Below are 25422 nucleotides of genomic sequence, written 5' to 3'. Positions count from 1 at the left end.
GCGAACTTCTTGCTTGTGAATTTATTGAGCTTAAGATCTTATTAGCTTTCTCTCCATTTTCATGGTAATGATGTCTTGATTTAAAAATGAGTTGTTCAGCTTCTTTAGTTGTTAAGAGGTTGAGTTCTGAATGCAGATCCTGCCTTTTCCTATTAAGAGCCTCACTTGGACACCTGGCATGTTCTTCATCAATTCTAGTAATTTCGCTGGTTAGCTTTGATACCTTCTTAGTTTCTAATTTATTTCCGTGGGAAAGATATGAAATAATCTGTCCTCTTAAGAAGGCGTTTAGTGTTTCCCAGAGTATTCCTGCTGAGACCTCTGAGAATGTATTTGTCTCTAGGAAGAAACTGATTTGTTTGGATATAAATTCTGTACAGTTCTCGTCTGCTAATAAATGTGGGTTCAGATGCCATCTGCGAGATGAGTGTGTGGGGCATAATGATTTTAGCTCCAAGATCAGAGGGGCATGGTCGGAAATAACAATAGTGTCGTACCTGCAAGAAATTATCTATATATACTAGCAAAAGTACTGCTTTAAAATTTTAAATAATAAACTGAGGGAAAATGTACCAATAATTATTTGTTAAGGATCTCTTTGTATACCACGTTGTCAGTTGGCCCCTCCAGTTGTAATATGACCAAGCTGTGCGCTGAGCTTACTCTTGAGCATGCAACGTATAGTTGGCCATGTGAAAAGCAATCTTGCCTCAAATCAATGCCAACCTTTTGTAGGGTCTGTATCTGAGACTTATTAATTGTCATTGCGAAGCAGAGCCTTACTGGAAATTGAAGGTGTTTGAACTGAAATGGGACATCGGAGGGTATAACGGGTATGCGAGGAATAAGAACTCTCTCCCATGAGCCACCGCCAATAACAATAGTTGCCTCAATTAGGTTCTTTTGCAAGCATGTGAACTGAAGTCTCGTGCCAATACAAAGTTTCGGTGGCTATAAGTTTCTCAGTAACATTATTGGTGCCCCAACCTTCAAAATTAGATTATGCTCAGGAGTGCCTGGAGGATTCAGAGTGTGGACCAAGCTGAAGGCTATGGACGTATATATGTACGTACATCGGTTTTGGTTAGCGCAGGGAAGCCGCCTACCAAATTTCGTGAAGATGGGCCCATCAATAAGAAAGTTTAACATGGCGGACGTTATGACCATTACATGTAGAATTTCGAAATGAAACCTGCTTAACTTTAGTAAGTACGCTGTAAAGAATGAGCCTGCCAAATTTCAGCCTTCTACCTACATGGGAAGTTGGAGAGTTAGTGATGAGTGAGTCAGTGAGGGCTTTACCTTTTATTAGTAGAGATGTATATGTGTATGTATACTGTATATGTGTGTGTGTGATATATATATATATATATAAATATAGAGAGAGAGAGATATAGATATATATCGTGTGTGAAAGCGCACGTTTCTAATATGTTTAATTTCACAATGCTTGTGGGTATACAATATTTTTTGTTGTTCCATTGTCTGTGCAGAATGTTAGACTGAATAATATTGTTAAGTTCATAGACGTCTTTGTTTTTGGCCGCAAGATTAGCTCGTTCACTCAGCCAATCGTGATTCTTATAATTGGTTTGAATATTGGGGAAATACTTTTTCAACCAATTCTACTTTTGACGTCACTAAATTGCAGAAGTTATGAGGCAATGAAATTTGTCTTGAGGTCTGATCAACCGGCACCTTTCCGTTCCCAATTTCCAGATTTCTCCAACCCCATTATTGACAGTTTGCATTATTTGATCGTAAATGCCTTTTTGCTGAATCGTTAGCTTAGGAATGTTTGTTTGCACATACGACAAAAGATCACCCGTGTTGTAATTTTGTTCACGACGCAATTCTACATCGAACGAAGCAGCAGCAGCAGATCGATTCAGTGATGGCATTCCCAATTGATTGAGAACTTTGTTCGCGATTTCTAAGCACAAATCTTCAGTCATTATCAACGCTTAGTTGTAGATGTCTGCTGTGAAATCCATGTTTATATTTGAATTTTACTTGCGTATTCGACGGAAAATATCTTCAGCCATGTGCGATTTATATTTCTCCCATAACTGTGTTGGAGATGAAGGAGAGCAGGCGGTCAATATGATTGCAAACAATGCACGAATTTGATTTGGATGTGGTGTGTTGCTCGCGTCATTAATGTATACATCCCAGTGTCGGTCGTTCTCCAATAAATTCAGAGCTTGACATGTACTTTGGAAAGTGGCATGTGTAACGCCGTTGACAATTCTCAATTGCTGGAAAGACGTTGGACCGGGCACATTTACCAACAGCATGTGAACAAAGAAGCATTCATCTTGATTGGGATGCACGGTGTACTGTCTGCCTATCGTAGTTTCTTTGAATATGCCAGGTTGTCCATCGACTCGCTCTCCTCGTTTGCGTTGTTCAAATGATTTTCTACTCGCATTCCGTGTGTAATATGTAGGCACTTCCGAATACAGCAGTGTTTTTTGCAAACGCGTCATTTTGACATAACGTAAAGAAAGCAGTTAACGTTGTAGCCGTTGGATTCAGGGCTGTTTGTTGCACATTTGCAGCTGTGAAATAAACGCGTTGTCCATTTTCTAGGTGTACTGCTAAGTGAACAACATCTGGACTTCGTTCATGTATGGGAAATGAAAGAATTCGCCATACAGCTTCATTGCTGCTTATGTATCTTCCAGCCTAATACTGTGCGATTTCATCGATATGTATGACCGCATTCCTATCACTTCTTTCTGGTTGCACGCCAAAAACTGCCATGTCGCTGCCTTTATTCACGTACTTACAAATGTATTTGATCGAAACATTGAAATAGAATCGTAAAATATTTAGTATGGCGTGTGTTGCTTTTACGTCCAACAGATGGCGCTGTGTTTTCAAAAAAAGCATTTTTTTACCTGTCACAGGTGTGACATCTATAGAATATGTATATAAAAACACACGCGTATTCGAATGCAACGTTGTGTCAAAATTTCAAAGCAATCGGTGAAGAACTTTCGGAGATTTAAGGTTTTGAACAAACGAACATTTACATTTTTTTTTTATATAGATGTTAATATATATATATATATATATATATATATATATATATATATATATATATATATATATATATATATTATATATTAATATTATATATTAATATTATATATTAATATTATATATTAATATTTATAGCGGTGGGTTGGCACCCTATCCGGGATTGGCTCCAGCAGACCCCCATGACCCTGTGTTCGGATTCAGCGGGTTGGAAAATGTGTTTGTGGAGGGACCATCTCCCCTCCCATTCACCTCATTTCATTCACTTCATTTAGCTCCACAGCTGACGCGGTTAGTCCTTTCTCATTTACTGTTTAGTAGATATGGTACTTACTGAATAGTATTTTTTCCTTTCGTGTTTCTTTGTGTTTAGTAGACGCGGTGTTCCCGGTGGTGTTGCGGTTTATTGTTACTTTCTACTTCGTTTATGTACTTTAGTGTTTAATAATAAATAGTAATAATTCATTACATTTATATAGCGCTTTTCTCACTACTCAAAGCACTAAAATAGTGAGTGATACTTAGCAGTGTAGAATCAGCACAGCATAACAGAGCCGGTAGGACAGGCGGGTGTGGTAGCGTAGGTGAGCGGCGATAGCAAGCAGCAGGAGGAGGAAGCAGGATTTGGATGTTCCAATACACAGCTATAAACAGTAACGCTTGGTAATTTCAGGCATGATCGCCCCGGAGCCATAAGCCATAAACCAGGTTAGTATGAACATCAGATTAGTTCCCGGTCATAGGGTACTGTAAGATGAAACGAGAGCAGATCAGTATGGCGAATATAATCACGGAGATGGATCATCCCTCAGGGTCTTCTTTCAGCATCTTGTGTTCTGCTCTCTGCCTGAACTTGCTGGGGCAGCATGGCCTGGACAAGTTGGCAGTGGTGTGAAATCTTCACTTGGATATGATCTTGGGCCCTTCCGTCTCCCACAGTCACATCGGATCAATTTGGAGTCACCACTCCACTTCACCTGCATGTTTTTGGGGATGAGGGGAAGAACCTGAATAACCAGATACGCCATTCAGAGCCCCTATGTAGAACAACTGTGGGCAGGATTTGACCCCAGGACACTTGAACAATAAAGCAGCTGTGCTAAATACTGTGCCCCCCCTAACACAAGCGGATATATTTGTATGTTTATTTGTAGGCCAGATTAGGTTCTAGAGGATGTAAATATCATCACATACATTACAATTAAGAAGAGAAAACCCAAATTCAGACACATTATTGGGTAGGAAGGCTCTGATCGGAGTCTTTAGAGCTGATATTGATCACCTATTCCATTCCATTAGGATCTGCTGATATCAATAATAATACTACTGTTTCTTTTTTTTTTCTTCATAATAATAAATGTATTTTTAGCCATGCATAAACTGCACATTCCATAATAAAGTGCTACTGCATAGAACATACACAAAGAACATTTACCCATAATGCACACATAATGGAACAAAAACAAGCTGAACAAAACAAAATCCATCCATCCATCCATCCATCCTCTTCCGCTTATCCGAGGTCGGGTTGCAGGGGCAGCAGCTTGAGCAGAGATGCCCAGACTTCCCTCTCTTCGGCCACTTCTTCTAGCTCTTCCAGGAGAATCCCAAGGCGTTCCCAGGCCAGCCAGGAGACATAGTCCCTCCAGCATGTCCTGGGTCTTCCCCGGGGCCTCCTTCCGGTTGGACGTGCCCAGAACACCTCACCAGGGAGGCATCCAGGAGGCATCCTGATCCGATGCCCAAGCCACCTCATCTGACTCCTCTCGATGTGGAGGAGCAGCGGCTCTACTGTGAGCCCCTCCCGGATGACTGAGCTTCTCACCCTATCTTTAATGGTGAAACAAAAGGCATATCTTAATTATACTCCACATTTCTAATCAAATAAAATGTTCAATTAGATATTTGTAGCTGTTGACTCCGAGAAGAAGAAAACGAGACAGTCTTGGTTAACACGTCAGGTTCTCATTTAAGAATATAAGCATCTCTGTACGACGTGTGCTGTCGTACTGAACAGACTATCGCTGTCCCCACTCGTATAAAAAGGGCACAGGTAGGACGACGACTTTTATTGGTCCTCTAGAAAGCCAGTGGCCCAGCATCTCTTGTGGTTTAAGGTTCACAGAGATAAAGATTCACATCTGATGCTGCTGACTCAAATATCGTTTCTATCTTTATTGACAATTTCTTTGATCTCTTGGGTGTCGTCTGTCACTCCGAGTGCGTCTGTGTGGTCGAGACACCGGCACTGAGCAGTTTATGTGTTTGACATTTGCAGTCATATGTGAAGTACGTGTCTTTGTTCCATTGTTTAATTTGGGTAAAAAATCATTATGATAATAATATCTGTTACAGAATTCATTAATGTATAGTGACTTTTCACACTCGCTGCTTATTATGCGTAATTAGTATTATTTTATTTAGGTCTAAATACTAGGCTCATACCACTCTACCCAACGAGCCAATAAGAGGGCTGATTACAATTACAAAGTAATCGACGTCCACTTGATAACGATTTATATTTATTTACCAGCTCAGTTAAACGCCGTATCCCTTTCCTCCCTTCTACCTACACATTCACTGAAAGGCTAATCAAATGGATTTTAGTCAAAATAGCTAATGCCTGATTAATTAATTATACAAATAAATAAGTCAACAAACACTCGCTGGCAGATGGAATCGTGGATCTAAATGATCTAGAAGGTGACATCTTCCAGAACTGAAAGTGGCTGGTTGTCCAGGTTTACGAATTCCACTGTTTTTGCTGTCCCAGTAAGTCTTTGTCACTCTTGCTGTCAGTATTATAAGGTTGAGTTTTCTAAGTGTTGCCATTATTGGAGGCCGAGTGAGAGTAGGCGACTGAGCTAGACTAAGCTTGATGGTCACCTCAGCCTTTGAACATCTCGTTCTTCACACCAGTCCCTTTTTTGTTGACTTCTCAGATGGTGAATAAGGTTTGTATTGTTGAAAGTGTTAGCAGAGAATCCTCTATGACTGACTTCCTTTTGCACATATATTACAAACTGCAAATTTGTTATCTCTTGTTGGAAGGCAATAAAACTCTTATCCTGGCGAGGACGTGTTTCTGTATTTTGGTAATGCTGGAACTTTGTCTTGTATGCTTTTTATCATTCAACATCATATGTTAAGATCAGCTAATTTGCTGATCATCGGTCAAGTCATTTGGAGTGAAAATTGGCTGATTTTGATTTGTGATTGATTGATCAGATCAGGCCTGTCTTTCACATATGAGAGGAAGGTGGAGAAATTGAACAGACAGCACCAGAACATGTAAAGACCACATATGGAGTGGCCAGACCATAAATTGCACCTCGGTGTGAGGAAGGAACTCTAACCAGTGTGCCACCACTTTACGTGAACTGTTTCATTCATTTTTAAAGGAGGGTAGTACTTAGGAATTTGGACACCAAACACTGAAGTGGCAGGTTCAAATTCAGCTATTGACACCATGTGACCTCGAGCAAGTCACATGACCTGCCTGTGCTCCAGTTTGAAGAACGAGAGAAATATAACCAATTGTGTCTCAGATGTTGTGAGTCACTTTTGATAAAGCTGTTAGGAAAAAAATAATAGTTACAATGTTTGTGTTATTTCAGATTTACAGAAGACTGGAAGCTTCTCTTCACCTTCATTTGGTCAGCACTCTCTTCAATACAAAGAGAAAGGTATGAAGAAATCAGCAAGAGGATCAGAGGACCTGACAGCAGCCTTTTTGCAGTGCAGTTCTCTCCCCGCTACTGGAGTAACACAGACAGAAGCCATCAAAACTGATCGACAGCAAGTGGAGAAAGATATCCAAATTCATACTGGAAAAAAATGTTTGGAATGTGGCAAACAATTCACACAACAAAGTGATCTTAATAGGCATATGAAGATTCACACTGGAGAAAAAACATATTGTTGTCATGAATGTGATAAGTCGTTCTCAAGGAAAAGCGATCTTCAGAGGCACAGCAGAATCCACACAGGAGAAAAACCTCATTGTTGTCCAGAATGTGGTAAGTCATTCTCAATGAGAAGCAGTCTTCAGAGGCACAGAATAATCCACACAAGAGAAAAACCTCATTCCTGTTCAGAATGTGGCAAGTCTTTTCATAAGAGAAGCCATCTTCAGAGGCACATAATAATCCACACAGGAGAAAAACCTCGTTGTTGTCCAGAATGTGTTAAGTCGTACTTGAGAAGACATATTCAGAACCTCAGAATAATCCATAAAGGAAATAAACCTCATTGCTGTCCAGAATGTGGTAAATCGTTCTTATGTATAAGTGTTCTTCAGAACCACAGAAGATGCCACACAGAAAAAAAGCCTCACTGTGAAGTAGCGGCTCTGAAGCACCACAAGCTGGTTGATCTTGATAGAAATCTGAAGGAGGAACTCTGTGTGAAACATCAGAAAAGTCTGGAGATGTTTTGTAAAACTGATGAGATGTGTATCTGCTTGATGTGTGGAATGACTGAACATGATGGTCATGAAAAGGTGGAGCTGAAGACGGAAAGAGAAGAAAAACAGGTGAGTAGAGTTTAGTGTTTGATGAAAGCTAAATAAAAAGGAGTTAAGTGATTGTTTTATTTTTGGGAAAATGGTTCCAAGGTTTTAAGAGAAAATAAGCAGGCAGGAATCGGAGAGGAAAGGTCCAATACTTCAATTGTTTACTTGTTCAAATATAATATCAGTTACATACAATATAATAGCAATATACATGCAGATATAGGAATTGTACTATTGACTCACAGTAGTACAGATATATGAATTATACTATTGATTTACAGTAATATATATATATATATATATATATATATATATATATGAATTATACTATACTTACAGTAATATCAAAAGACCCAGAGCCATCATCCTAGACCAGTAGACTGAGGGAGCCCGCGTGTGAGTCTCGTCAGAGGATCAACTCGTGAGCCTGGTCCAATACCGGGCGGTGTGCACGTTCCCCATGGTTGAGCTTCCAAAGAAACTGAGGGCGGAACCTTCCCTTATATACTAATTGAGTGTCCTTGCCCAAAATGGCTTACGTGTAAGCAGTGTATACAGAAGTGATCAGTTTCAGCACACACCCTTCCACGGGACGCAGTATTGTTTTTCTTCTACTTGGCCCTCACTGAGATGGTGCCTAGTATCAGAAGACACACAATAACAAGCGTTGCTTGCAATGAAGCCCCTCGAAGTGAAAAACAAGTACATAGCCTTGACTGTATTCCCATAACATTCTGAAACCCTCTATGAGAAACAGGCTTTTGCACATTCTTTCGCTATCATCCCAGACATTCCAATCTTTGTAGCTGGTTTTGCACTGAAGCGACCAACTCCCTCTTACTCCTTTATTTCATCCCTTCTCCTGTTACAGAGAAAACCTTTTTATTACAGTGATATGTTGATGTAGTTTGTCAGAGAAATCTACTCCTTCATGTTGAGGAGTCTCAATTTGCTTGTATAGGACAGCAGGGAGCTTGATTCTATCCTGGTGAGACTGGGTGGAAAACCTGAAACAGTCCAGGATGAGATACACAGTGTGATCCATGGACAGTCGAGGTTCTTTGTGTTCTGATCACTTGTGTCTGGAGTACCTCAGGCCTCTCTAAGAGACACGTTACACTCACATGTCAGTTAATATTGATGTCTGGGATTAGATTTAAAATTCTTACAATACGCATAAAGTTTTAATTGGCATTATAGTATAGATGGCATTTTTCAGTTTGCAGTATTTTTTGTATTGTCCTTATCGCTGCAGGCTCAGTTCACTGGAGACAAGCTGACAAACTTTACAAATTGCAACATGTACAACCATGAAAGTAAAGATTAGTTTAAACAGACATTAATCAAAGCAACTTCAATTGAGTAACATAAAAGGATCAAACAGGACACCTCCATTAATATCCTCATCGAGACAAGGCCAGCTAACAAAAGAGAAGAGGAAATCAGAAACAACAACTGTCAACACATCTGGAGGAAATAAACCTCTGTAGGTTCAGTGGCCATTTTGAACAAACAGAAGTCAGACACGTCTGAAGACCTCAGCCTACTGGCCACCCACCTCCTTGTGGTCCTTCTACCGTACACGTCTGTGCTGGGCAGGCTGATCAGTCCTTTAACTCTTCAATTCCGAGGCTCCCAATACCTCAGGTGTCTCATTCATGGGCTACTAAATAGCTTGGCAGTGGAGAAGTGGAACAGCAGAATACTGAAATGAGAACAGAAACAGAATAGAGAAGGTTTAGTAAGAGTTCATGATGATTGTATAGCCTAACACTGTTATACAAATGACTAACAGAGATGTAATAAGCACAGCTGACAGTCAGCCCTACCAGCTACGCCTGAGAGTGATGGGGCATCTCTTATATGAGCAGACCGATCAGATCACAGCTTTGAGACCCCCACAGTGTAAATTTCGACCTCCCTCTGTTGTTTTATTAATCATTGGACTCTTTAGAAGACTGAAATCATGAGATCTTAATGTGCTGTCTGGTGTGAATGTGCAGATTAGTTCAGATACGTACAGCAAGTGGGGCCTCAGCCATTTAAAGCTGGATATGCCTGTTTGACACTCTTATCTGTATTTGGTGGTCTGTAGCCCACTCCTAATGTCAGGCCTGTACCCTTGATGCTCTCTGCTCAAATCTCTGTACCCTGACAGATTTGAAGCAGTTGGTTGTTAATGAAATTCTACACCACCAACACACACTGACATTTCTAAATCTTGTGTGTCCATTTCTGTTCTTGGCCTCCCTTGGCCTTAGTCAGATTTCATTTTCTTCCATTCATTTGTTTTCTTTTTGATGACCTCGCGTATTCAGATCTCCTATTATAATGTACTGCCAATTTGATTTTGATTTATCCCCTGTAGTCAAGACATTTTAAAGTTACCTTTTACACTTTTATTATTATCACGGACTACTACATGGATTGTTAAGACTTTGTAAACTGACGCTCCTGTTATTTTTATTCACTTTCACTCTCATTCGAGGTTTTCACTCTTTTGTAACTTACTATTATGATTCTAATCTTTTAATTTATTAGTCTTATGTTTCTGCTTTGCAGTTCTCTAGTTTGATTCTATATTTGTTTTTTGTATTAGTATATTTCTTATTTGACTTTCCTATTAATATCCACCCCAGCTTATCCCTTAGTCTTATTAATATCCCTGCCTGTTCTCATTATGAGTTTGTAAACCTCGACTTCTTAAGCTCCTTTGTTAAAAGTCCACGACGGACCTCCTTGTTTGACTTCCCAAAACATCAGTGGATCCCATGCCAGGGGTGTAGCAGCAATCCGATGGTTAAAATCCCCCTGATGCCCCTTAGCCCTGTGCCCCTCCATCTTAAACCCAATGTGAGCCTCATGTTAAACTCTGATCTCTCCAGTCCTCCCAGGAGTGTCTTGTGTCACAGACAGCACTTCTGATAAGACCACCGGGTGTCGTCTTCTTCTAATCTTAGCTCCTCCATTTTCACTCTTTTCTTACACAATTGCCAGCCTGCTCTTACTTTTGTCACTTACTGTGACATTGACAATGACAACTGGATCTGCGCCTATCTGTAAAATAGCCAAGCCACATGCCCTCCATGCCATAAAGCAGCCTACTGTGTGCGACTCGTTTGCTGTTCTTCATGTTTGAACTCTGAGTTAGATAACTTTCACTTGTGTTATTTTTTTATTTCTCTGATCTTCAGTTATAATGTTTTGTTTTAGTATTTCTATTAGTAACTCCTTTGATTTATTGTCAGATTTCTCTGAGCTCATTAAACTCCTCTTCAGATTTCACTTTTTCCTGAACTCCTCAGACTCAGTCGTGTCTTCTCGACCTCAATTATCTCACTTGACTCCATAAAAAGACCAAACACTTGACAAAGTTCTCACAAGTCTCAACTCCACAATGGCCTTGTTGGTCCTACAATTGCAGTCCTTAGCCATCCGAGGTCTCCTGGGTTTGTAGGTTTCTTCAGTTTTTATGTGTGAAGCTCTGATATCCTGGTTGTCGATGTGATGTCCTCTCAACCTCAAGGACTGACTCGTACACCAGTGAGCCTTCAGACTGTCTCCTTTATTTGTAGCTCTCTTCAAGCCCAAACTCCATCTTGAATTGAACTGTTAAATTAAACCTTTATTTGAATGTTTTTGTGAAATTCATATTTGTTTCATTAAATCTCTTGAGTGTCACCTACTGTGTCAGTATGAAGACAAGTGTGACAGAAACAGTAAGTTGTGTCATGGGATGTGAAACAAATGTGTTGTACAAATTTAATCACTCAAAATGACACCACAAGCTCAGAAAGTGGAAGAGAATTCTGATAAGACCCCCATGTGTCCTCTTGTGTGTCCAAACAGAAACAGATGGGGGTGACACAGAGTGAAATTAGGAGGAGACTTGAAGAGAAAGAGAAGAATCTGAAGGAGACGAGGAGGAGAGTGGAGGAGATGAAGGTGAGTGGAATTAAGACGACACTTCATATCAAAGAGAGGAAAAAAAAAAACTAAAAGGGTTGTGAGAGTTTGTGGTGGTGATGTGTGAGGACAGGGAGATGGAGAAGGAGAGAAGATAGTTTATTGTGTCCTTCATGGTGTTTCACTGCTGACAGCATTTCATGTTTTAGTCATTAGGAATTCAGACCACTAGACTCTCATGTCCTCAGGTTTCTCATTCCTCCACTTAAAGGTGACTTCACTCCCCTAACAATAACTCATAATGAAGGTTGGCACTGATGTTCTGAGTTGGATCAGTCAACACAACATTCCTTAATGGACTTTCTCTGTTCATTCTGATATGTTGCAGCTTTATTGGACTCCATAAGTGAAGGTGTTAGGCTACTGGACTGAGTGCTGATAACGCGCACCTCCACCTGTTTACATGCTGATCTGCTGAAACGGGCCGATTGCTGCCACTCATCTTCATAAACTAATATAAGGACAGGCCAATATCAGCCCATGAAGAATCCTGCTGTACATTCATCTATTGATATCATCAGCATATCTAAACAGTCAAATGAATATGTACAGTATGTGTCAAAAAACAGTGATAAGGCAATTTCAGAAAAGAAGGAAAAAATAATTAAGAAAGAAAGACACAAAGATGACAATGACATTCAACACACAATAATCCCCCATACTTGTGAATAAACATATACAGAGTGAAATACACACCTCAGCCCTTCTGAAGTTCACACAATACTCCAGAGTTCAAGTTGTCTGATTATAATGTGGAAATGAATTGTAGAAGATGGCCAATGAAAGAATCTGAAAATTTAAATGTAAAATGTTTTCCCAGTCAGTCCTGAGCCATTATAATAAAAGGACTGCAGTGAGCTCACCGAGTCTGCTAGTTGGGATTAAATTCAAGATTCACGTCCCTGGAGATGATTGCTGACCTTCACCTATTTAGACAGGTCTTCAAAGCCGCAGTTCCTTTTTACAGATGCTGCTCCGTTTAGTGAGCCTTTCAGTTGTTGTTCTCTTTCTCCTTTCATAAAATGATGTGATTTATGCAAATTCCTATTACAACTAGTTGTCCAGCCTTCAGGTGTTCTGCCGCTCTCAATTACTCGTCTATTCCTCAAACAGGATGTATGGCCTATCTTCATACCCACACAAGCAGACCAGACAGACAAGCTGTAAACACACATTTTCAATGCAGTGGAGCTACAATTTATCCATTCATATTTAATGACAAAGGACAGTAAGGTGGTGCGGTGGTCTTTTCTGTTGCCTTCCAGATCACCATCCATGGTCCATGAGGTGTTTATCTCCAGTTCCTCTCCCACATCATCACATGTCAGTTTGGTTAATTGGCAGTGACTGTAATTTGCCCCATTAGGATTTCCACTGTGGATTTCCTTGTGATCTGGACATACATTTGACTGGCACACTGTCCAGAGTTCCTTCCTATTTCATGCCCAGTTCTTCTAGGATCCATTTATAAGAATGTTCTCATCAGCAGAACAAGAACTCTTCACACACATTTCTGTGCCTGGACAGACTAAACACTTCCTATCTGATTTATTATAAAGCTCAGCGCCATCTGGTGTAGTAAAATAGTAAACACAGCAGAATCAGACAACTGGGGTGCATCCTTCTGTTCAAAGAAATTGGGTGGGGTATAACTTGTCACTCAATATGTGCAGTCCAGTAAAGAAACAGAAGTGACAGTCAAGGATGAACAAGTGACTGAACGTGAGCCCTCCTGGCAGACTGACCTCCATACTGGTTTATGCTTTTACTAGACAAAGAGCCCGTTTCGACAACGTAAGATGAAACGGGCACGAGTGGAATAGTAATAAGTATAAGCACCACAAACCTGATATAGGTGTATTGAATGAATGCGTAATTGAGTCAGAATGCGTAATTGGGCCTCGAGCTGTAGTCGAAATCGCCTTTCAGGCCTCTAGAGCTTTAATCAAAGTTGCCTTTCTCTTTGAATTTTTGTGGCCGTAAATCCGCTGCCTGACGTAATGTTGGGGTTGAATGTCGATCGAAGTCACCTTTCTCTTTGAATTTTCGCGGCCGTAAATCCGCCGCCTGCCGCGGTGTCGGTCTCGTAAGGTTTTTCGGGCAGCTGCGCAGAAGGCGACTGCGCATTCAGCTTCGGACAGACGTGAGTGAGTAGGCTGGCAAATTATGTATTAAGATGCATTTCTTGTTTTATTGTAGAATTCTGGCACATTAGTGAAACATGAAATCCCCCATCTAAACCCACACGAGCTTCTCACTGGCAGTCCTCACCTAGATCTGTGTTGGTCAATCTTTTCCTGAGAATTGCTTTCATTAATTTATTTGTGACACATATTAAGCTTACATTAATGCTCCTCTAGTTGAAATATAACACATCCCCCCTTCTTCCTACACAGATATTTCAGATGTATATTAAGTCATCTAATCTTCCTTATCTCATTTGGACTGGTGTGCAGAGGTGGGTAGAGTAGCCAAAAACTGTACTCAAGTAAGAGTAGCGTTACTTCAAAATAATATTACTCAAGTAGAAGTAAAAAGTAGTCCACCAAAAACTTACTCAAGTAAGAGTAAAAAAGTACTTGGTGAAAAGACTACTCAAGTACTGAGTAACTGTTTGAACAAAATAAATGATTTATTTTTTAGAAATGTTGTAATAAGACAGAAATATAAATGTGCAAATTCTGCTATTTCCAAATAATAAAATAAAAAAATGAGTAAAAATAAATCACATCTTTACAAAATAAAGATGCAAAAATAACACAAAGTTCCAAATCTCAGTTTTTCACAACAAAGCTTTTGAAGCCGATACCTGCAGTAGGTAACATGTATGTTAGAACAGTACAAACTACTTACAGTGACGAGATATCCTGTACACTGACAGTATAATACTGCGTATTCACTTTGTGGTGTAGCAGGTCCTCGGCTTCAAAAAAAAAAAAAAATCCATAAAGCCGTGTCACTCTCCATGGGCGCAATTGCACGACCGCGGGGAGTTAATGAGGTAGTTGGAGTGAATCGACCTGCATGTGCATGTCCGATCATTCTCAATTGATTAACTGGCTTCCTGCAGCGTGTGATTAAGGCCCCCGGAGACAGGAGTGTATATATACGGGTCAGCACAAAAAAAGAAGGGGGAATCAAAGAAAAGGAGAAAGACATGAAAGGCAGGCTTGGGAGCGACGACGTTCTTGCAGTGAAGCTGTGACTGTTTAGTAGTGAACAGGAGCCCCACATGACTAAAAAGTCTCTCACAGGCTGCAAGACGCAGGAAGTTTGTGTGTGGTCATGTGACTGCATGGCTACGTCTGATTGGTGAAACAGTTATGCAGTAGACCCACTGGCAACTTCTCTCTTGCAAAAATATAGTTTAATGTATAATTGGAAAAAAGTAACAAGTCGAATGTTGTCCAATGTAGCGGAATAAGAGTAGCGTTTGTTCTTCACAAATATACTGAAGTAAAAAGTATGGTGCATTAAAACTACTCTTAGAAGTACAATTTTTTTTTTTTTTTTAAAGTTACTGAAGTAAATGTAACGCAGTAAATGTAACTCGTTACTACCCACCTCTGCTGGTGTGGCACAGGTAGAAGTCCTGAGATGACCACTTTGTCAGTTCTACTCCTCAGCTTTACACTCAACTCTTACATTTGTCCCGCAGAACTGGCCGTCTATCCCACCTATTTTGATTATTCTGTGACCCCTGTACAAGCTTGATAGTGACACCTGGATCCTCCACTGCTCTGGCAGCCATCCATAGAAGTTTTCTACCTGTGTACTCAGAAGACAACACAGCATGTGAGACTCTCTGTTTCAGGAGCAAAACTTCATCTCAATTCTCAAAATGAATGAATCCCTGACTATGATCCTGGACAGTGTGCACCTCATACACTACACTTGCATTCGACTGTGTCCTACTTGCACACTAACCCTCATTATATTGACACTTGGGTGACCCATAAAAGTATGAGTCAAGTTGACAATGGCAGTGAGTAGTAATAATGAAAAGTAAAATAAAGAAATAAAAATACAACAACCTGGTCGATAAAAACTCAGGACTCTGAGAAATACAATTGATAACAGATGGTGAAGGTTAACAAGCAAAGAGTTCATAAAGTGAAATGAAAAACCCCTTGAGCAACATCTAAACTCTCATGTTTAATATCTGTCTGACAGGTTTGACAAGGTGACACCTCACACACTAAACCAGAACACAACTCTTACATACTGGTCTCTGGTCCAAATATATATATACTAGGGACCTCTCTGCCGCTCGCGTTGTGAAGGGGGGGCTTAACGCACGCTAAGGAGATGCGGTCAGATCAGCTGTTGGGTTGCTGCTGCTGAGCTGCGTGTTCTGCTTGTCATGCTGTGTGTCGATCATTTAAAAGCTTGTACAGCAGCTGTCTTTTGGTCTCATGCCTGGTCTCGCGGGACATCAAAGTGTCTTTCCGAGAAGATCACACTTTGATCCACGATTTTTTTTATTATAATAGATAGATATATATATTTTTTTTTTTTTACAATAATAGTCATCTAGACAAGTACAGGGAATTCAGCACAACAAACCTCGCCAGTCCTATTCACATAGCTCTTCTAAACACACATCAAGTTCACTTTTGAATGTCCCTGAAGTCCTGTGGTCTGCCACACTATTTGGTCACTTACTCCAAGTGTCTGTGGTTCTCTGTGTGAAAAAAATCTTCCTAATGTTTGGGTAAAATTTACCCTTCAAGTTTCCAACTGTGTCCCTGTGTTCCTGATTAACTCATTTTAAAGTCACTCGATCCACTGGACTAATTCCCTTCATAATTTTAAACACTTTAATCAGGTCACCTCTTCATCTTCTTTTACTTAAACTGTAAAGGCTCAGCTCTTTTAATCTTTCCTCATAACTCATCCCCTGTAGCCTTGAATCAGCCTAGTTGCTCTTCTCTGGACCTTCTCTTGTGCTGTTATGTCCTTTTTGCAGTCTGGAGACCAAAACTGCACACAGGACTCCAGATGAGGCCTCACCAGTGTGTTATTAAGCTTGAGCAGAACCTCCTGTGACTTGTACTCCGCACATCAAGGCGCTATATAACCTGACATTCTGTTAGCCTTCTTAATGTCTTATTGTCACAGGACAATAGTGCTGTCCCCCAGTAGCTTGTGCCAGTGGCTCTCACAGATCATACAGAGCCGCTTATTAAGACTGCATATTCCATACAGACATGCAAGTGTCTTAAGAAGATGCTGCTACCCAGAGTACCAAGGGAATACTAGGTAGGGAATACTCCTGCCACCCATCTCCTAATTCAAAATCTCCTCTACAACATCAAAATACTAACAAAAGTGTCATGTGACGTTTTTTTTTTTTAAATTAGGTGACTAAATTCAATACTTTTCTCCTGTCCAACAGCTTTCTGTGGAAAGAGTAATCGAGGAACATGATAAGAGCTTCACAGCTCTAATAAGGTGCATTGAGGAAGCTCACAAGAAATTGACTGAGAGGATCAGAGAACAAGAAAAGAGAGAAATGGAGAAGGATGAAGGAGTCATGGAGCAACTGGAGAAGGAGATTGAGGAGCTGAAGAGGAGAGAAGCTGAGGTGAAGGAGCTTTCAGAGACCAAGGACCATCTCCACTTCCTGCAGGTGAGAGTGACACTTCACAGGGAGTCTGATGAGACTGGGGTGTGTGGGACCTGAGGAGTTTTTACAAATGATGAGAACAGGCCATTCAGTCCAATTTCATATTTGCCTAATATTTCCAAAATTTAGGCAAAAAGTTAAAATCTTAGCCTTCATCTACATGACAGGGAGGTCATACTGCAGTTGTCTGTTTGAGTAAGTAAATTTGTATGAAATGTGTTTTACATTCTACCTATATATCTATGCATACATACATGCATACATACATACATACTTACATGAGCCCAATGCCTTCTTTTGTCTGCTAAGTCAGGTCTTCACCTGCCTGTCCATTGCCCCCTCAGTCCACTTATCAACAGTCTGATGACTTGCCTCTTATGGACTTCTGTGTGAAAAGCTTTTTGAAAATCAAGGCCAATGACGTTGTTTGGTCCATTATAATGAAACGTTCTCCTACAAATAATGAATGAATAAATGAAAGTAATCTCTCTATTTAAACTCAAAATGAATGTCCACCACACTGATGTTTAGTTAAGAGGAGGTCCTTCTTATTAATGTTACTTTTTATTTCTCCTTGTTCCCTCTTCTCTCCTGATGCAGACTTTTTCATCTCACTGTGTCCTTCCTGCTGATGGAGACTCGCTGAGCTTCACGGTCACTGCTGACTTTTCTTCTGAGGACCTGAGAAAGGAGCTGTCCGGTCTAAAAAAGAGTCTGGTGAACATCAGTCAGTGGGACATCATGACATGGACTCCACCAGGTACTGTGACTCTTCTTGTTTTGTTAAACTCTATTAGGAGGACCAGAATGACAATCACAGGGACAGTGAGATGGATGATGGATCATGGGAAATAGGGGTCCTTTCATCAGATTGGCTAGCCCAGCGCTGTTTCAGCTGTGGAATGGCCAAATGGGGGAGGCAGCTTGATGGATGAGGTTTCCAGGGCTCTAAACATATCCAAATCATATTATGGGATATCATCTACTGTTAAATTCTGCTACATTCTTATAAAATTTTTATTTTTATACTGTATTGAGGATTTGTTCTGTGTATTGTATTGTATTGTATTGACCTCCTTCTCTTTGACACCCACTGCACACCCAACCTACCTGGAAAGGGGTCTCTCTTTAAACTGCCTTTCGTGAGGTTTCTTCCATTTTTTTCCCCTACAAGGTTTTTTTTTTTTTTAGGGGGTCCTTGCCTTCTTAGAGAGTCAAGGCTTGGGGGCCGTCAAGAGGCAGGGTCTGTTAAAGCCCTTTGTGGCACTTCTTGTGTGATTTTGGGCTATACAAAAATAAATTGTATTGTATTGATGAAGAAGGCCTGCTCTTTTACATTTATCTCTAAGCCTTTACTGTTAAGATTTTTTTCTAATGTCCCTTACTGTGTCTAGTTGTGTGATATCACACTCTCATATTAAACAGAGTTCTTGAATGTCTAAGGTAAATATTAGATTTCTTATTAGCACCGTGAAGCACATTTGTTAAACAGTGTTAATGATACAATGGTACGTCTGTCTGTTTGTTTTGATCGTGTTGTAGATTTATGATCCTCTGTGCACCGGACATGTTAGTCCTTACTTTCCTCTTTCTTTGTGTTTCTTGTGTCTTCTGTTCTTTGTGTTAAACTGGCAGGGCCAGCTCAGCGTACAAATGATGTGTTGTGAACTTGAAAGCAGCGACGACATAAATGAAATTGAATTGGGATGAACTTCAGTGCTTTGTAATATCATTAAATCTGAATGAGCTTCTGCTGACTTCTCTGCCCTTTACATTTTATCAGATGGGCTCCTCATAAAAAGTTCATGTTAATCCATTTTCCACCATGTTTCCACAGGCTCATGTGTTTTCTAAGTGTGGTGTCGTATACTCAGACTCATTACACCCACTGACATTAAAGAGAGTTTCACACAGTGAGAGTATTTCTTCATATATTTTGGTGGAAAAGATAAGCAAATTGGGGGAGTGCATTAGAACCCTGACCACTTCAGGACCACCTGAACACTACACTGAGTGCACATAACAAGTTCACAGGTGAAACACATTAACACTTTACAAATTATAAACTATATAATGTTTACATATCATAATACTGTGTGTTTAAACAAATCTGTAAGCTGACGCAGTTCTGCACTGATGAACATAAATGGAACCTAACAATGTCTGTCATGAACAGAACTGCTGCGCTGGGGCCAACTGACAACACAGGAGAGGAAACAAAGTGAAGTGATGAGGGTTAACAGGTCAGACATGTGTGCGCCCAACTGCACCGACACGGTTTACTACCGGGAAGAAAGTCTGAGATCCAATGGTGGATTGGACTGGGCAGGCTGAACTCTGTCAGTTTATTATCTAGAAGCTCTGAGATGTTGGTATCTAAAGCAGGGGTTAAGTCCACAATCGAGACCCTCACATGTGTCTGTGGCTCATCAAAATGTTGGTAAAGAAAACTCAGAGTCACTGCATCATCCACACACCGGTGGGCTCTGTGTGCAGACTCGATCTGCATGTTTTGTTGTTTTATTTTAACTGAATTACATTTGTAATTAGTGTTTAAGAATTTAATATTATAAAATTCCACCTTAACATTCTCCATATTTCTCTTTTCTTTGTATTTACAGGTCGTGAAGCTCCAGTCTTCACCCTACAGCCTCCTCAACCTCGGAGCAGAGAGGAGTTTTTACAATGTGAGTCTGTAAATTCATTGAATTTATCATTTCACTTTTAATATCACATGATATGATAGTGTAGCCAGCAGAAAGCATTATGTGAGAGTAGTGTGATTGATGAGCTGAAAGTGACGGGGGTCCTGTGACTGGTGCATTATGGGATATTTAACATTCTGGACAGGGAAGCACCAAAGCAGTCTGTTGGACTTGAGTCTTTTATGTGTCAAGTGAACTCATGGAAAATAAAAATGAAATCCTACCGACTACGCCACATCCACCTCTCACAAACCTCTCACCTCCAGTGTCCTTTGCCCTTTTTCTATTGTCTTATTTTTTTCTTTGCCCTTCCTGCTGTTTTCTCTTTCTGTATTCCAGTGTCTCCTTTCTGATTCTGTTCTTCTTCAGTCATTACATTATAATTTTGGTAATAATAATCCATTTATACAGCACATGCCATTGAATGAAAGCAGCTCAGTGTGTTTCACATAATAAACACAATGTCCACCACCATTAACATATACATGTACAGTATATGGATATACAGACACAGCCAAAAGTGTTAAATTTAAAAAGAATCACAACTGTATGTGAAATAAGTTAAAGCTGACAAAAGTACTCGGCATCCATCATTCTTATCTCCATAGAGCAGAACCTTTATTATTTATTCATGACTGAACACATTGTAGGAATTAAACCAAAAGAAGATGGCATGGACATTTTTGTGAAAGCCATTAGATGTTAAAAGACATCATTGAATAAGAATCAGTCCTCCATGAGAATCACGGGGGTCTTCAGTCTCTCAGCCCTCACAAAGCTTTGCTGAGTCATTGTGTGCATCACACTGGACATGGATAAGAGAAGAGGAGGAAAGGAAGAAGGTCACAGTGTGGTATAGCGGATCCACGGCTTCAAGAAAAAGGGCCGGGTTTTAAATCTGTATAGCCGTAGGTGAGATTTCACGACCGCGGGATGTTAATGAGGTAATTGGAGCGAGTCGCACCTGCACGTGTGGGTGCGGTCGTTCTCATTTGCCTCATTGGCTTCCTGCGGTGTGTGATTAAGGCGCTGCACCCACGGAGGCGCGCGGAGGTAGGTGTATATATACGGGTCGACACCAGAGAAAGGGGGGATGTAGAGAGAGAGCTCGATCGATGGAGGTGAAGAAAATAGAGGTTAAAGTAAGTGAATGGATGGCAGCTTAGCAGGACGATCTGGCCATCTTGGATGAGGAGACAGAACAAGCTGGGGCCCTGCAAAGGGGCGTTAAGATGTTGCGCTCTAGGGGCTAGTTCACCCCACTGAAAGTTCAAGTGAGTGGGGTGAGCAGGGCAGGTGTCCTCCCGAGGGATCTGAGGAGTGACTGCGAGAGCACAAAGGATGAAGGGAGGAGAGCCGACCTCGGATGGTCTGGCAGTGACGTCCAGAAGGAGGCCAAGACGGAGGTTGGCTGAATGGAGCTCGTTGCTGTTGAGGTCTCCGCCGATTACAAGAGTTATGGGTGAGCCGGGGAGAAAGAAGGAGGTGTGCTAGGATCGGGAACAGTGAGACCGCATTTTAACTTCTGCATTTTTAACCGAGTTTTAAAGGATTTATTTATTTGATTGATGTTATCCCCACTGGACACTTCTGTTTTTGGATGTATTGAAACTGATGTGCACTGCACATTTTGTTTTGATTATTGTTTTAGTAAAAGCACTTATACACTTTTTTGGAAATATCCCCTGGCTTCATGTGAGATTTGTCCTCATTTGTCAGCTCATCTCGGTGATATTACTGACGGTGTTGGATTCAGGGCTCCCATAAGGACATTGGGAGCATGGAGCGAACCTGCATCATCACACACAGCCCAGCATGGTCAAGGTAAAGGCTACAAGGCCATCTCCACAGAGCTTCATGTTCCTGTGGCCTCAGTAACTTAACATCAAGAAGATGAAGGTCCATTGGGCTGTAGCCAAACACTGAATGCTGCTGCAGATGGAAAATGGACCCCAATTGAACTGAAAGATAGCTTCAGTGGTGGAAAAAGAACCAAGACAAACATCAGAACAGATTCAGGATCACCTCCAAGATCAAAGTACAACAGCTTCAAGTAGCTCCATCAATCGCTTACTGAATGAAAGTAGGCTCCGTGGTAGAAGGCCCCACTTCTGAAAGACAGACATAAAATAAATAATTGACTGGAGTTTTCTAAAACACATGATGACAAGCCACAATGCTGGAAAAGTTTCTTTGGTCTGATGAAACTAAACAAGAGCTTTGAACACTCGTTTTGTTTTCTGTGGACACACAGCTGTTGTGACTTACTGTTAAAGAAAAAACACAAAACATGGAGGAGGCTCATTAATGTTAGGGGGCTGCTGTGCTGAATCTGGGTAGGGCACAATAAAATGAGAAGATCATCAAGACATTCTGGACCAAACTTCACAAGGCTCTGTCTGAAGTGTAGATCATGGATCCTCCAGAACATACAAGTAAGACCACCCAAGTATGGTGGAAATCACATTGGAATGTTCTGAAGTGGTCAGCTATGTGCCCTAAAATGAATCCAAGTCAACATCCATGGGAAGAGCTGGAGGTTACAGTTGGGAGAAGAAGTCCATTAAAGCCCAAGAAGACTGGGCCGAGTGGACAGTGAGAGGAGTAGAAGTCTCGGCCAGAGCCACAGGAAGTGCTTGATGGCAGGTATCACCTGAAAACAGTCAGTCAGAGAACATTAGGTGAGGGTCCTAATAATTGTGTTTAAATAAATTGTCATTTATTTTATTGTGTATGTCTGTAGAGAAAAGCCAAGCAAAATGACCCCTTTTATTGGCTAACTAAAAAGATCACAATATGCAAGCTTTCGAGGCAACTCGGGGCCCCTTCTTCAGACGAGATGTAACACAGAAACTGGTGTTCCCTGTGTTTATATACACACTCTAGGACAAGAAACAACATTGGTAAATATTTAAATGAGAAATTTTAAATGTAAAAAATTAATAGATTCATTCAGGCTAGGGTTAACTTAACAAGAGAGAAAAGAACAATGTATGGTCAAGATCTCTGGATAAGATGACTGTCCAACAAAGTCTTTTGAAGTTTGTAATGAGTTTTTTCAAAACAATGTGGGTCTGTAGTCGGGTTGTCTGTCATTCTGAGAGATGTAAACAATCCTCATATCTGGCCATAAAACTCTTGTCTTTATTCAATCCATGTTGTAAAGTATTAAATTTTAGCATGAGTTTCACTTCCCATTCTTTTCTCTCTTGCTGTGTTTTGAAGTTGCCCATAAGCCCTGTGACCTTAAAGTCCTTCTCACAGTGTCCATGGCTGTTGAAGTGGGCCGCCAAAGGAACATCTGTGTTGCCATGTTTAATGTGTCACCTGTGTAAATTCATTCTCTGGCGGAGTGTTTGTCCAGTTTCTCCCACATAAAGTGCAGTGTCAGGACATTTCATGCAGAAAATTAGGTAGACCACATTAGATGATCTGCAGGAAAATGATCCCTTGATGTGATGTTCAAGTCGGCAGTGTGGTATAACTATACGGTCTGTATCATAGATGTGGGCACATGTTTTGCATCTTTTCTGTAGGCATGGAGATGTGCCATTTTCTGTTGGTTCACTTAGGGAGCCTCGGACAATTAATTGTTGAAGGTTTGGTGGTTGTCTGAATGCCAGGAGGGGAGGTTCAGGAAATACATTTTTCAGTGTTTGGTCATTGTTTAGTATTGGCTGAAGTTCTTTTATAATTTTTCGAAGTGTTTCAAGATGTGGGTTGTAGGTGACAACAAGGGGGATGCGATCCTTGTTATCTTTGTTTTTATATTCCATCAGGTGTCTCTGGGTATGGCAGTAGCTCTTCTTATTTGAGTGTCTGTTGTTTTCGGGGTGTAACCTTGTCTGATGAAATCTTGTCTGAGCTCCTGCAGTTGTTGATCCCGGTCTGTCGGGTCTGAGCAAATACGATTGTACCGTATTGCTTGGCTGAAAATAATGGAGCGCCTTATATGCTTGGGGTGGAAGCTATCACTTTTCAGGTAGGTCCGTCTGTCTGTTGGTTTGTGATAAACAGAAGTTACAAGGGTGTTGTCTTTCAGTTGAACGGTGGTGTCAAGGAAGCTGACTTCTGTTTTTGAGTAATTCAGCTTCAGCTTTATGTTGGGGTGAAAACAATTATATTCATTATGAAAGTGGAGGAGGTCCTTTTCACTGGCAGTCCAGATTATGAAGATGTCATCTATGTAACGGAGATACAACATTGGTTTTACGATGCACATTGACATGAAATCTTCCTCCAATTTTGCCATAAAAAGATTTGCATAGTGAGGTGCAAACCGACATCCCATTGCAGTCCCCATTTGTTGCAAGTAGCAATCCTGTCCAAAAGAGAATAGATTATGTGTCAGAGTGAATTTTATCATTTCTATTACTGACTTTGTGGGTAAATCATGTTGTTTGAGGTACATTTCACATGCCAATATGCCATCATCATGGGGGATGTTAGTGTAAAGTGTCTCAACATCCATTGTGGCCAGTAAGGTTCCCTCAGGTAAGGGGCCTAAAGCAGAAGTCAGTGGTGTCCTGGATGTAGCTGGTTGTATTACGTGCGAGGGGTTTAAGGATGTGCTCCACCCAACATGAAACATTTTCTGTAAGGGAGCCAATTCCTGAGATTATAGGCCTTCCTGGGTTCCCTTCTTTGTGGATTTTAGGAAGCATGTAGAAGTAACCCATTTTGGGGTTCTCAGGAATTAAACTGTTTACATGATCCCTGATGTCAAGAGGAAAGCTACTTACTATTTTTTTTAGTTCCTTTTTGTAGAGATCTGTTGGGTCTTCTTGCAGTTTGTGATAATGCATAGTATTGGACAATTGTCTTTGTGCCTCCTGTATATAATCTGATGTGTTCATGATGACTAAAGCACCCCCTTTGTCTGCTGGATTGATAATGATTTCTGTATTTTCCCTTAGTGAATGTGTGGCTCTCCGCTCATCCCCAGTAATGTTTTCTATCCGATTTTGTTGCCTATTTAAGATTCCTGTTTTCACTCTCTGTCGGAAGCAGTCTATATAATTATCCAGGGTAGAGTTTCTGCCAGCTTCTGGTGTCCATGTGGATTTATTGGTGGGGTTGTTGTAACTGCTTGTTGTTGGTTCCTGTGTGTTACTGTTTTCTTTCTTGTGGAAAAATTCTTTTAGTCTGCGTTTTCTGAAGAATTCTTCCATATTACTGCAGAGTCTGATGTTGTCAATGGGCTTTGCAGGACAATATGAGAGTCCCTTTGTAAGTACCGACATCTCTGCTTCATTTGGTGTGTATGAGGAGAGATTAACAATGCAGGTCTGTTGCTCTTTGTTTTTTGCTATTAAGTGTCCAGCTTTCTCTCGTAGTCTATGCAGCTTTTTCTTTTTGTTAACAATAAGGAGTTTCTGGAGTCTTTTGTAACTAGGGGGCTCTGCCCCCTGCTCGCTTCGCTCGCCAACCCCTGGTGTTGGGAAATTACAAAGAGCGTGATGTATGAATGAGATATAGCATAGTGTGAAGGTGTAGATGACGCAGATAGGAAGCAAACAATAAAGTGTTTGGCACAGTGTAAAGGTTTATTGGAAAATTTCTTT

The 25422-nt window shown here is 40.7% G+C and overlaps 1 protein-coding gene and 1 pseudogene across 1 annotated transcript in view; one reads left to right on the top strand and one right to left on the bottom strand.

The window, feature by feature from the left end:
* The window catches only part of LOC114652498 (oocyte zinc finger protein XlCOF6-like), a 389468-nt pseudogene that overhangs the window by 53607 nt on the left and 310439 nt on the right, over nucleotides 1-25422 (bottom strand).
* The window catches only part of LOC114652545 (tripartite motif-containing protein 16-like), a 111188-nt gene that overhangs the window by 11274 nt on the left and 74492 nt on the right, over nucleotides 1-25422 (top strand). Inside the window, exons 3-7 of the mRNA XM_051927850.1 lie at nucleotides 6663-7579; nucleotides 11408-11503; nucleotides 16923-17156; nucleotides 17754-17913; nucleotides 19775-19840. Of these exons, the coding sequence (XP_051783810.1) occupies nucleotides 6734-7579; nucleotides 11408-11503; nucleotides 16923-17156; nucleotides 17754-17913; nucleotides 19775-19840 (1402 nt within the window). The 5' untranslated portion in view covers nucleotides 6663-6733. The remainder of the gene's footprint in view (nucleotides 1-6662; nucleotides 7580-11407; nucleotides 11504-16922; nucleotides 17157-17753; nucleotides 17914-19774; nucleotides 19841-25422) is intronic.

Source organism: Erpetoichthys calabaricus, chromosome 5 (genome assembly GCF_900747795.2).
Source record: "Erpetoichthys calabaricus chromosome 5, fErpCal1.3, whole genome shotgun sequence".
In the NCBI taxonomy this organism is placed as follows: Eukaryota; Metazoa; Chordata; class Cladistia; order Polypteriformes; family Polypteridae; genus Erpetoichthys; species Erpetoichthys calabaricus.
The sequence above is the reverse complement of the archived record's forward strand: the minus strand, read 5'-3'. Positions and strand labels throughout refer to the sequence as shown.